This window comes from Nyctibius grandis, chromosome 12, assembly GCF_013368605.1.
Source record: "Nyctibius grandis isolate bNycGra1 chromosome 12, bNycGra1.pri, whole genome shotgun sequence".
NCBI classification, from domain to species: domain Eukaryota; kingdom Metazoa; phylum Chordata; class Aves; order Nyctibiiformes; family Nyctibiidae; genus Nyctibius; species Nyctibius grandis.
This window is the reverse complement of record NC_090669.1, coordinates 13,010,026-13,023,421: the sequence shown is the minus strand read 5'-3', so window position 1 is coordinate 13,023,421 and position 13,396 is coordinate 13,010,026. Positions and strand designations below refer to the sequence as shown.

Here is a 13,396-nt window from a genome sequence, read left to right as displayed (position 1 = left end):
GACATTGTGAATCAGTGTCTTTTGCAGTCTCAAGAAATAGAACATTTCTCTCTCCAAGCGAGGAATGCTGCAGGAAGTTACTTGTTCAGGGCACTACTATGGGGTTTCCCACCCTAACCTGGCTGGTGGGGTAAGAGGTAATTAGGTCAATGCAGTTCTGACTCTGGCACAGAAGAAAGGAAGATGATTGAGGTGGGATTAATTAACAAGCTATAAATTCATAGTGCATTAAAAAAAAAAAAAATCTTGTCACATGTGTATAAATATATATATGTGTGTGTTTATATAAAATGTGTATATAAAGATATGCAAATGAGCTCCTAAGATCACTGTGACTATTGTCTGGATATATGACTCCAACCTGTAAACATGATCATGAGATGCCAAGCCCTGTCCAGTTAAGAGCTGTGTTTGGCTAAGTGTAAGGGCTTAAAAATCTTCATGCCCTTTTCCAGAAGCTCCAGTTCCTCCAGCCTGGCCTTGGACGTCTCCTGCTGCAAACTGACCCTTTCTCATGGCTCAGGCTCTGTTCACCTTCCTACAGGTGCCTTCAAAAAAGCACTCGTGGCTCTCCAGCTGCATCAGAGTTTGCTAGTAGGAGCAGGGCAATACTAGAAGCTGTATTTCCTCCCTACGTTCATGTCTGGTGAGAGTGTTATTTAGGCCAATCTGTTAGGCAATTCTGCCTCATATAATACCCTGCCTATGATAGATGCTGTCCGTCATCCTGAAATGGGATGTGTATGTTGTATTTTTCAGCTAATCTCAGTTAGGATATAGACAGATTTGTCCGCTGTTGTACTGAAAAAAAATTAAGGACCCATATCTGTTGATTTAGTAAATTATTAAAATGAACGGGAGTCTCTATTGCAGAAATCTAATGATGGCGCGTGAAAAAAGGCTTCATTGACTTATTTCTTAAATTATTTAAAAAGGATGAGGTTAGAAAATGTGATTAACTTCCCCTGAGCTCTGCATTAATAGCCTTCCACTGTTCATAACTGTATAAGGGTTTCACTGGGGATTAACTATAGTCTTAAGTTTGGCAGTCTAGGATGGGAGAATTAATAAGAAAATATTCATCAGTGTTGAGTTTAGTAACAGGATGACACCAACTTGTAACTGCCTTTTAAACTGTCAGTGCAACACTCCCTTCCTTTTGGCCTTGCGTATTGTTGACAATGTATGCCTAGAGAAGTATACCAGGACACTGCAGGAGTTAAAATCTTAAACCTTCTTGTTCTTCCATAACATTTTAAACTTTTTTTTTTTCCTTCACAGGAAATGACCTAGAGGCCTTACAAATACATTTGTGCATTTTTGTTCTGAGTCTACAATTGAGGGCAAATGCAGTCTGGAAGCACCACTTCTTAATGTTACAACGGAAACAACTACCTCAACAAACAAGGAAAGGGGAAGAAGACTTGCAATAATAAAGACTCTAAATTTTAATAGCTTATACTTGCAAAGTCTTCTGTAAACAAAGTCCAGATTTTTTTTTTTCCCCCCACTCCAGTATTAAGAAGAGACACTACAAGTAAACTAATTTGGCAGACTGGATCTGTCAAGACATGTGAAGATATTTGATCTGCTGACATAAGGATTTGCTTTTTCAAGGAAGGAGCCTCTGCACTGCTTTTATAATCGCTGTTGATCGGTGGTTTGCTCCACTTTTCCTGATATTACTAATGGGAAAATTGTATTAAGGTATTGCTTCTAAAACTATTATTTGCATTGACAAAAATAACTTTTGTAGACCTAACAGCAAGTGACAATAATATGCTCATGAAGAAATCATAGGTGATAACTTCTCTGCTCCAGCATTGCTTTTCTGTGTGCAGAGTGGAATACCAAGCTGAGACAGAGCATATTAAGATACTTCAGCTTGCTTTTTGAGTACAGTTTATAACTGCAGCAGGGCTGCACTGAACACTGAAAATACGAAGTCAGCAAATCTGCTGCCTTTCTCACTGCTGATACAGATTATACAGACGCTTGCCTTTTTGAAATGCCTTTTGTGAAACCTATGTACACAGTCCTCCACCGTTACTGTACATAACTATATATCAAGGAAGGAATTTGACAAGTGATTGTTAATTCAAGAAATCTTTGGACAAGCACTCACTTATGTATTGCTGTAGTGCACAAGAAAGCAAAATGGACTATAAGCGGCGCTTTTTGCTTGGCGGGTCCAAGCAAAAAGTGCAGCAACACCAGCAGTATCAAATGCCTGAGCTAGGCAGGACCCTGAGCGCTCCGCTGGCATCTACAACCCCAGCATCCCCTTTGGTCTCCTCAGCTGCTGCGGGCGGCTGCAACCACCCTGTGTCCCACACTACTCCGATCGCAGACATCCAGCAGGGAATCTCCAAATATCTGGATGCACTCAACGTGTTTTGCCGTACGAGCACTTTCCTTACAGACCTTTTCAGCAGTGTATTTAGGAACTCGCACTATTCTAAGGCAGCTATGCAACTGAAAGACGTGCAGGAACATGTCATGGAAGCAGCGAGTCGACTCACAGCAGCAATAAAACCAGAAATAGCAAAAATGCTGATGGAACTGAGCGCAGGAGCTGCAAACTTTAAAGATCAAAAAGAGTTCAGCCTACAAGACATTGAGGTAAGTTACCTTGGGGGTACTGTTTTGCATGTGAATTTGTATTATTCCTTCTTAATTGGACTGCTCTTCAAAATCAATTCTACAGCTAAAGTTCTCTCTGCTTTGCTTTGTATTTGTGGGCAATGCTGGTAAAAAGAGAAAGTCTTCTATTCCTAGTTTTCTTCTTGAAATTATTTAGTCATTTGCAGTGCTTGACTTCCAACTACGTTGAATTAGGTATTTAGCGGGTATTTCTGTATAAGAACTTGTACTGTATTTAAAGATTTAATGAAATAAGAAAGATTAGTTATAATTAAACTATACTACCTATATAATTCTAAATGGTAATCTTCTATATGATTTAAACTTACAACCTGCAATCCAACAACCTCTTTGGGGAAACCATGCTTAGTTTAAAAATAATAATAATACAAAACCAAAAAACCCAACCCCCTGCCCCTCCAAACTAACTAAATAAAAGTTTTAAACAATTTTCTGGTTTATGTTAGCTAATATGTCTAATGATAATAAGCCATCATATTCTAAATTAACCTATACTGACCTTAGTATTATCCATTCTGAGGGGAAACCTGAACACTTGGGAGTGGTGTATTGCCATCAGTGTTTGTGTAAAGCTGCGCATTAGTTGACTAATGATTGAATTTGTGTAAAATAATGTTGTATCACTCTTCAAAACATTTTTGTCTTTTTGAGCTGTTATGCTTAAAAGGAAAATACCGTACTAGCATGAGAAACTTGTGATGTAAAAATTTGTCGTGACTTTGCTGTAATTTCTATATGCTGGCAGCGATTGCCCAACAGTCAAAATTCAGAGGTTTTGAAGTTAAGAGGATCCTCAGCTCATCATGCCTGGCTGGGTATTTCTGGGTACTTCTCCTGTAGTGAATGTCTTAATTATGTAAGAGGCAGTGTTAAGTGATAGTCACATATGAATCCCTGGTGTTTTTGGTAGCTCCTCGTGTTTTGACATATTTCTTCACTTTGCAGCAGTCTTTGCAAAGTTGTTCCTACAGAATTCCATCCTGAGTGGAAAACTTACTTTTGAGTTCTCCTATTTTTGATTTAGATTTCAGGTGACTTTGTAAGGATGACTGTTATACACACATGCTTATCAAGCATTATCTGTGTTCTATAACTGCACAACTTGTGGATGAAGTAGTTAAGTAGAATGCTCAATTTGTAGTACATAATTGTAGTGAGAAACATGACTGACAGTTTTCAGTGTTCTGTACTTAGTATAGAATGAAGTAAGACTGGCTGTATATTTGTTATAAATGTCTTCTGTAGACTGGTATTTTTGAAAACAATCTAATAACACCACTGTGTTCAGCTAAGGCTGTAGGAAAAATATCTTTTTTTAAAAAAAAATTTAAAAATCAGTGTGAGTTTATGTAATTAAAGACCTTGATAATACCTGTGCTTGAAAGACTTTTTTTTTTAATTAAAAGAAAAAGCAAAACCATATGAAGCATTGCCTGTCTTCTAGGGGTTTTTTTTGTGGACTTTGAAACTCTGTCTTGCAAAATGTTGGCAGCTATCTGCATACTGCTTTTATAACCTAGGCAAGCAATTCTAGGTGCTAATTCATAGTGTGCCCCACACACTGTGTGAGGAGAGTGCTGCTTCAGCAGTGAGGGGAGTTCACGAGCAAAAGCAAAGCATTGTTTGTGTAAGCTGGCTGCGCCCTGCCAGCTGAAAGCAAAGGTGGAGAAACTTGCTTTGGTCCCTACTTTACCTGTGCAGACCTAACCCTTGCTCCTGAGCCCCATGTGCACCTGCAGTACTCTTCACCAGGCAGCTCTATGGTAGGAACAAATGTAAAGACGATGCAGGCAAAGCAGCTGGATTGCTTGGTTTTCTTTTTGGGCGTATCTTGTGGAAATGGACCACTTGTCACTGTACTTTTCTTGTACCTTTTCTTAATTAAAACTGCATATTGCACGTAGCTTTAAAAAAGTCAATATGCAAGATTTATGGGAACTTTTGCGTAATGAGGCAAGTATTGCATTCTGCTTTTGCTTAAGAACCAGCAAAGTTGAAGGATTTGACACTGACTCAGTGTTGTTTTCTAAGTCAGCAAGGGAGTGTGATTTAGATGACTTAAGTATATGGGCAAGCTAGTTGGATGACTGTGCCCAGGAAGCAGTTGTCAGTTGCTCACTATTGAAATGCACCTTGGCAGAGGTCAGTGTAGAGAAATATTTAAGTTTGTAGGTGACTTGAAAGTACATGATACAAGTACGCTGGAAGGACCTGCTGAATTAAAAATAATCGTGAATTGAACAGATGAGTTTTCCAGTTGGGATGGAATTCCGAGGGGAGAACTGAATATTACAATATTTAAATAGAAATTTTCAGCCTCACAAGTGGAGTCCACTGGGCAGCAGTTCTGAGGAACAGTTCTAGGGCTTATGGTAGTTGTATGTTGAGTAAGAGTCAGTGCTGTGTGGTTGCAAATAATAAATCAGTGTTGTTGCTGTTGTGCAAAGAGGCAGTTGTCATATATTTAACACAACTATAACCTGCAAGAACCATGAAGTAAGCACTCAACTCTCTTCACTTGGGTTACTATGGCCTTAAACACAACAGTGCACCCGCACACCACTGCTGTTGTACTTAGAGAAATAGTGAGCAACTGGAGAGACACCGAAGGAGAGTAGCAAGAGTAATCGGACATCCAGAAAATAGAACTTCAGAGGACAACTTGAAAAAACTGATTCTACAGAAGAGAAGACTGAGAAGGAAAATCAGAATTGTTCAGGTATGTAAGAAGCTGCCAGAAGACGTGTCAGTGTTCTGTTCTTCATGTCCATGTAAGGTGAAGCAAGACATAATGAACTTAAATTTCAGGAGGAGAGATTCATATTAGATGTTGTGGAAATACTTTGTAATGTTAGTGAAGCACTGACGTGGATTGCTACAAAGGGTAGGGAGCCTCCATTGTGAAGAGCTTACAGAACAGGTTAAACCTGCATCTAGCAAAACTGACCCAGGTGAAATTGCTCCTTGCTTGGGACAGTAGGATGACCTTTTGAGAGACTCTCCTACTCTGCTTTTCTGTGGTTTAAAGACTGAGCTATTTATGCTGAAATTTTAATTAAAAGTGTGGTTTGGTTTTTCTTTTCCCTGATCTATACAAAAGTTAACATTTCATAAACTTACCAGCAGGATTAAAAAACTCACAGTGGAAGCAGAAAAATACAAAGGGCTTGCCTGACTTCATCAGAGTTCACTGACCAGGGGAAAAGAGTGTGAGCAGCAGCGTAATTTTTTCCTTGGAAAATGCAAGGGGGGAAATACAGTAATGTCTAAAGTTGCTTTTGCAGCTTCTCTAGTAGATGACTGAAAGAACTTACCACTCTGAGAAAGAACTGAGAGATGGTCGAATGTCTGAGTGGCAGCTCAGCAATATTCTATGAAGAGGTACTCCAGATCCTCTGATTTTGGGGATGGAGCCTGGTATTACGGAAGCAGTGGGAGATGAGATGTAATTCATGGTGGGGTGGGAGGACAGAACCCCAAATTCATGAGAAGAACATGAGAATGAGGCTTTTTCTATGCATAAGCCCAGCTAAGGAAAACGGACTTTTCCTAAGCCTTCCTCAACAAAGGCTGTACGTTTTGAGGAAGAATGAGAAATATAAGCAAAGCAGGTTTGGCTTTAGAAATTCAGGAGAGCGCTATAGCTTTTCTGAGGTGCCACACATTTTTATCTAGCGTAGTGGGCCCTAGCCCCCAGGGAAGGCAATACCAAGAAAACTTCAAGTTCTGATAAATGTGCACTGACTTGGACTGAAAAAGGTTGTGCAGCCTGGGCTGTAGCAGCAGTGGGTGAGGTTTGTCATTTATTTATTGTTTTTTAGCAGAACAGAGCTTGCTAGTTCAGAGCTGTCTGCCAAGATGTGTAAGAAGGTGACTTCTCTTGATCAAAGTGTTGGCGACAGATGGAGTTTCCCAAGGTTTATTAATTTCAGAAATGCAAATGCTGATTTTTATTTTCTGCCTCTACTTTTCCCCTTTCAAAAAACTTTGAATTCTCGGGTGTTTTGTGCCTGTGTGGGTGAGGAACAGCTTGGAAATCAGGGGGACCGAGAGTGTGTTTTATGTTAAGTTTTATGGATCTGTTGTGAAAGTTTTGTAAATAGGAAGAATGCAGTAAAACTGTACTTCTGTTACTAAAAGCGTTGAAGGAAATCCTGTGGGGAAGAAAAATACTAAAACTGGAAAAAAGTTTGTATATTTCCTCATCTTTTGTGAAGCTTTGCAGCAGCCTCAGTATTGCAACATACAAAGAATGAATCTTGTTTTAGTTAGATGGAGCTTGTGTATTGTCTTAAAAATGGTAGTAATGACAGAGATGTACACATTGACTTCCTAAACAAAAGGGAAACATGAATAGGCCCAGGGATATTTACTTGGAGATAATTTTTGGCTTTTATTTGTATAAAATAACTGAAGATTTTTGAACAAGAAGCTTGTGGGACAAAAATGTCATGAGTAAATATAAAATGTAGGCTTTCCTTAGCAAACATTGTAAAGCCCAATTTAAATATTTTTAAAAATTATTATCTTTCCTGTGATTTGCAAGGACTGGCTTCAGATCTAAGTTGAGGAATTGTTAGTAGCAAAAAGCTGCTTCAAATCAGTAGAAAATGCTGTGGCTTGCTGGAATGACATCGTATTCTTGTCTTAATCTATAATCTCATGGTCTGCTCGCAGATCTGCTTGCATTGTCTTCAGAAATATTTTGTATTACATTTTAATTGCTACTCTTGATTTTTAAAATGCTTAACACTTAAATGCTTTTTTTTTTTTTGCTAAATTTAGTTAGCATTTTAGTAGCTGTCAATATCAGATTCTCACTACTGGGCTTTTAGGTTGACTGGTAGCAGAAATGAGTCTGTTAGGTTGCCTGTGTCTCCTGATACTGTAGATGTAAACGTGCAAATTCTGCTGGGATCTAGTTTATCTTGTAAGTAACTCTTTTTCAATGAGCAGGATTGTGTCTTCCCTTGGAGGTGTTTTGGTCATGAGATCACTCTTCCAAGCTGCAGGGCACTGCTACATAGTAAAAATGAATAATAATCTGCTTACTTCCAGTAATATGTGGGAAAGGTGTTTATCTCATAATCTAGTACACCAGTTTGAGTCATACCTCATTGTTAACTTCATTATGTTGCTATTTTAATCTGGTCTCTTCAGTGGGTAGGCAGGTTGTGCACAGGGCTTATCGTTACCAAAGCCATTAAGAACTCTGTTAAGGGAAATGAGGGTAGTAGGAAACCACTGAATAAGCGTGTTGCAGTGTTCTGGGTTTTTGAGGGTTTTGTTTGTTTAGGGACATAGGCAAAAAAAAAAAAAAGGAAAAAGAAATTTACTACATAAAATGGTACTTGGAACTGCAGGTCAGTGTTTATATCAAGTTTGGAAGACTGACACTGGTTATTTGCTGACTTTATTAGTGGTAGTGTTCTGTTTTAAAGAATCTGTTCTATGAGATTTGCTTGCCAGAGAATTTACATGGCATCACTGTTTAGCAATGAAACGTGGCAATTTTATGTGTGCACTTTGTCCAGCGAAATATTCCAAAGTTGATTGTGTGCCCCCATTAGGAGGACAGTATGGGATGGAGTAACCTAACACTGCATCTCCACCTGATGCTCCTGTTTGTATGTAACCAGGTTGATTAAACTCATCACCTGTTTCAGAGACAAGGAAGTCTGAAGTGAGACCTCCCCAAAAAGCCCCATTGCTTCCAACTGCCTAAACAGGAAGAGAGGTTCCTTTAGGTAAGGTTATTCAGCTGCTGAGATAGATAGCTGTCCTGCCTGGTAATGGGTTAGGAGACCCAAGGCGCTAGAGCTGTTTTTCTCGGGACAAAAATCTTGCAAGCTGAAGACCCCATCGTATATGCAATATAAATGATTCTAAGAAATGGATTAAGGAAACACCACCACTACCAAGATAAACTTACTATTTGATACCTGTGATGATTCCAGTTCGTCTTTGATTACTACATAGTCTCTGGGTTTTAGTTTGTTCTTATTACGGTCTAAAGCAGGAGAGTCAAGCACTTCTGCATGGGATAGTAGGGAAAAATAAACTTGAAAAAGAGATGGTGGTGCCTCTGTGAAAAAAACCCGCACGCATATGCTAATACTGTTCTGCAGATTTCACAAGAGAGAGGAAATATATTGCTTTACGCACTTTGGTAACTGCTGGCGAACCCTGGCTGTATTTATTAAACTGTTGGTGGTGGTATTTCTTTCCTACAGTTAAGACAGAGTCTCAGCTCTTTGGAAGAAAATCCTCAAGAAATGAACCCTAAAGCAAAGTGAGTTTGGCATCTGCAGTGAGCGTTTAACAGTGCAAAAATCCTCCACCACTTGGATTTTATTTAAGTGGTTAAAACCGTCCTTACCCATTTCTGAGGAAAACTGAAATAGATTATTTTTCAAACAAAAAAGTTGTTCAGTAAAGCAGATGTTACTATTTATCTTTACTGTTTAAAATTGTAAATTATACTAGGAATGTTATGTGCTGCCACTTAAAAACTAAATCATTTGTTGATTTTGAGCATTATTCCCAGGCAGGGGAAACTTCAACCTCTGTACCTTAAATATTCTTTGAAACTTAATCGGCTTGAAATTCCTAATGAGTCCTAGTTTCTTCTTCCCCTGAGAACTGCATTCTTCGTCCACAGAACTATTCGGATCACCAGTTGCCTTTCCCTGCAGTTTTCCTATAAATCTTTCTAATCTTGCAGCCAGGAAAGTTGGAGTTTTATTCATTTTATCATTTGCTGACTGCTTTTTTTAATAAGGCAAACTGCACTTCCAGAGGTCAGTCAAAGTACCAAAAATGTTTAATTTTATGCCTTGTACAAAGAAGGGAAGTGATTGAACCAGAATGGAATGTCAAAAGGAGTCTGGATGCAATGGAAAAAAGCATTGCCACCACTGGTTTTCTGAAGTAGATAGTTAATGCATATAACTGTTCGTGTGACTACAGAGTCTTGCCAGTAAGATCATTGTGTCTGAATATTTGTCTTCCAGAAGAATGTAGCTGAAAATAAGCCAGATGATTTATTTGCTCCAAGACACGATGGCTTTGTACATTATCTGTGTATTTGATGAATTATTCCTAAAATGGAATTCAAGTTGAGTCTTTTTTAATAAATCAAATATACATTTTAAACCACTTTGTGTGACAAACTCCATAAAAGAAACAAAACACTTTGAATAGCTTTTAAATACTTTCTACAGTAACTTGGAAAATACTTGCTTCTCTGCTGCGTTCTGGCTATGCTTGGTGGTAAGCGTTCGTCTGCTTAGGAGAGCCTGGCCCTGAAGGTACAGAGCACTCCTGTTCGTGCTGCTTTGCTCTCCAGGTTGTCCTTCTGGATGGTTGCACTCCCATCTGTCCTTCCACAGGTGGTGGCTGCACCTAAATACTCAGTTTGTGTGACTTGTTTTGTTTCGCTTATAGTAACTGAGGCATACGTCTGTCTTTGGTCATAATTCTCATTAGTATTGGCATGAGAGAGGGAGGTATATGGGGGATCGAAACGTGCAGGGGACAGAGGTCCAGGATGCGGAGCCCAGCTCCGGCTGGCTGGGGTGGGCACCCCTTGCCCAGCATGATGCTGGTGCTGCCCTCAGCCCAGCGAGTACGGGGAGGGACTGGCAGCCCTTCGCTTCCCTGCCTTTCCGAGCGAGTATTACATGACCCATTTCAGTGAAATATTCTGAAGATTTGTGCCAGCGTTAGCGGTTCCTGTCAGACAATGCAAGTGACAGGGCTGCAACTTTGTGTGTGTATTCTGCAGTCGCTCTTGTGTTCTAAAAATGGCACTATGTTGCCCCTGTATTATGTGGCAAAATGTTTTTGATGCTTATTTCTGGTTATTTCTCTGCTTCGAAGATAAGATGCTGGATTAAACTTTTCTGATTTTTATGATAATGTGTCAAAATTATTCAGATTTTTTTTTTGTTTTGGGTTTAGCATAAATTCAGCTATGTCTATGTGCAGGTGGGTTTTGCTGTTGACTTTGTGATAATATGCTACTCCCATTTTTGTATTGTTTCATGTGCTCGATATTGCTGAGTAACTTACAAGCTTTTAATTCTTCAAATAACCATAACTTGAGTGCAGAAGTAAAAATGCCATGGGATCAGTCTGATCTCCCCTTAATTCACAGAAACCAATGCTCACTCAATGTTTACCTTACTTTAAGTAAATGGTTAAATATCGTGTGTTACTTATGAACTGAAGCATATTTTAATAAAAAAAAAAGATTTGAGTTTAACTTAGTTCCTTACCCCAAACACTGAACAAAAATGAAGACGGGAAACTTCCCTCAAATCTTCTATTTGCTTGAAACTGGTTTGTTTCTTCTCCCGCAGGTACTTGGGCGATGTTTCTTGACGGTGATGCAGGTCCACTTTCAGTTCCTGTCACAAGCTTTGCAGAAGGTCCAGCCAGTGGCACACTCTTGCTTTGCTGAAGCTGTAGCTCAGGAGAGAAAGAATGTTAGTGCGGCTGGAGCCTCAAATTTAAGCCCCACAAATGAGCTAGAAGATGCAATAAGATCATGGAGAGGAGCAGCAGAGGTACGGAGGTCTTGCTGTAGTGACGTGATATTTAGTGAAATGACAGTTACATTTAGTGAAACCTAAATTCAGGCTGGATGCCCTAATAAAGGAAGAAAATCTCTGTAACGACATGCTACGTTTGAAGGGAGGAACGCGGTGCACTTGGTTTCAGATGCTAAAACTTGTTTTACCTATATGGTGGTTATACTGTCTTTGCCCTGTGTAAAGTTTTCTTTGTGATATGATTGTACATGAGGAGTGCACAAATAGTGGATACAGTTTTTCATTACTAGTAATGAATTAACAGTGTTCAAATGTTATTTTGACAGAGGGAATTTAAAAAAAAACAAAACCAGCATACAAGTCCTTGCAAAACCAGAGCAAAATCTTTATGAAAAATAATTTAGATAATGTCTATTTCTTAAATTTTGAGCATGAATTCTGTTTTATACTTAAAAATCTTTACAATAACTTTTAACACTTTTGTCTTCGTGCTGTTAAGCTTGATGTTGCTTGATCCATCAATTGTTGGAACGTTAATCGTATTACTTAAATGTACCACTCTGGACTTGTGTTTTCACAAACACTTGCCATCTGTGGAAACCTTACTTTTCCTATGAAAAAAGTGCTTTACAAAGAAAATTAGTTTTATGAGCTTTTCTGCTTTCCCTTGCACTCCTGAAGTCTGCAGGCTGATAGATCAAAATGGATTCAGACACTGAGCGTAGGGTTTCCTTAAATTCAAGTAACTTGGAGCCATGTGCTTTTGAAGTCTACTTTGGCAGCCCACACAGGCTTGTTAATCATCTTGACTGGAAATCTTGTCAAGGTTTCCATTTATCAACTAACATCTGCAAGGTATATGAAGGCAAACAAGTTTCCTGCAGAACTATGAAAGCAGAGGAATTATTTGTAATTTTTACTGCAGCATAAATTTATTTCACTGGATAAAATAAGGATTTGGGAGTGCTTTCGGTGTAGTACAGATAATCATAACAGGTCTAATCCTGGTATAGCTTTACTCCTTTTGCATAAAATTAGTTTATTTTATGTTTAATATACTTAGTTCTTTAAAACTGTGTTACAATTTCTAGAAATGCCCTGCAATTGCTATCAAGTTTGTTTAAAATGTGGTTAAAATTAAACTTGGGTTTGCAGAATCTGGGACATTAATTTTCTTTTTCACCTCCTTAACAGCCCACTTCAGCTATTTCTGTTACTAAAACCTGTATTTCGAAATAGAGTTTAGTACCAGTGTTACACTAATCAAATCCTTTATTAAACATACATGGGGAGGAGAAGAGAAAAATACAGATTCTCCCTAGTTCCAGAATAACAATAGAAGAAACTTCTCCATTTTTATGATTGACTAAAATAACTAATCTGAAGTATTTGTGTGGGGTAAGAAAAATCCGTGCTCTGTAAATAAATAAAACATCTCTCTCTCTCTCTCTGATAGAATAATACACAAGTCATTTTGATAGAAGGGAGATGTGAAATACTGAAATCTTTCCAAATTTTTACTTTGTGGAGTGGAAGGCAATCCATTATTTCCATATAAAAACAGCCTCTTTGGCAGGAGAATACACTGCTCTTTCAGAATAATGTTTCAGATGATACTTTCAGTAGCTCAGAGCTATTTGTCCTTTTTAAGATTTTCACTTGGAAAATGCTGTAATTTTGTATGTGTCAATGAGGTGAGCAACGTGTCTGTCCATTGGCTGTAGTACCAAAACCCCCCAGTTTGGACATCCTGCTTTAGAGCAAGACTCCTTCCTAGGCTGCAAAATAAGCCATATCTGAGGTTGTAAATGCAGTTGAGAGTAGGTGTCTGTTTTACCCTGAGTAGTGTAATATTTTACAGTTAAAACTAGATATTTGGCTTTTTGTGTTTCTTAGTTTTTAAAATCATATTACATAAAGCTATTGTCTTGCTGTGCTAAGTTGATCTGACAGTCTTGTGTGGCTCTTCTCAAACTGCACCACAGTAAACACCCTTAATTTTATAAAATACATCTTATGTACACAGGAGTGTTTGTACACGTTTAAATGTATCTTCTGTTTCTGTGGTGAGTAATACCCTTTATGTTGCAGTTATAAGTCCCTCCTCTGGTAACCACAGTTGTCATGTGGCCTCTGTAACAGGATCCTTAGTCCTGAGAGGGAGCTGAAATAGTAAC

General features: G+C 38.6%; 1 protein-coding gene across 3 annotated transcripts in view; it reads left to right on the top strand.

Annotated features, from left to right (window-relative positions):
* The window catches only part of GARRE1 (granule associated Rac and RHOG effector 1), a 61,771-nt gene that overhangs the window by 28,698 nt on the left and 19,677 nt on the right, over positions 1–13,396 (top strand). For all 3 annotated transcript variants that reach the window (XM_068411039.1, XM_068411041.1, XM_068411040.1), the window contains exons 2-3: positions 1,282–2,622; positions 11,028–11,234. In XM_068411039.1, coding sequence (XP_068267140.1) covers positions 2,128–2,622; positions 11,028–11,234 — 702 coding nt within the window. In that variant the 5' untranslated portion in view covers positions 1,282–2,127. The remainder of the gene's footprint in view (positions 1–1,281; positions 2,623–11,027; positions 11,235–13,396) is intronic.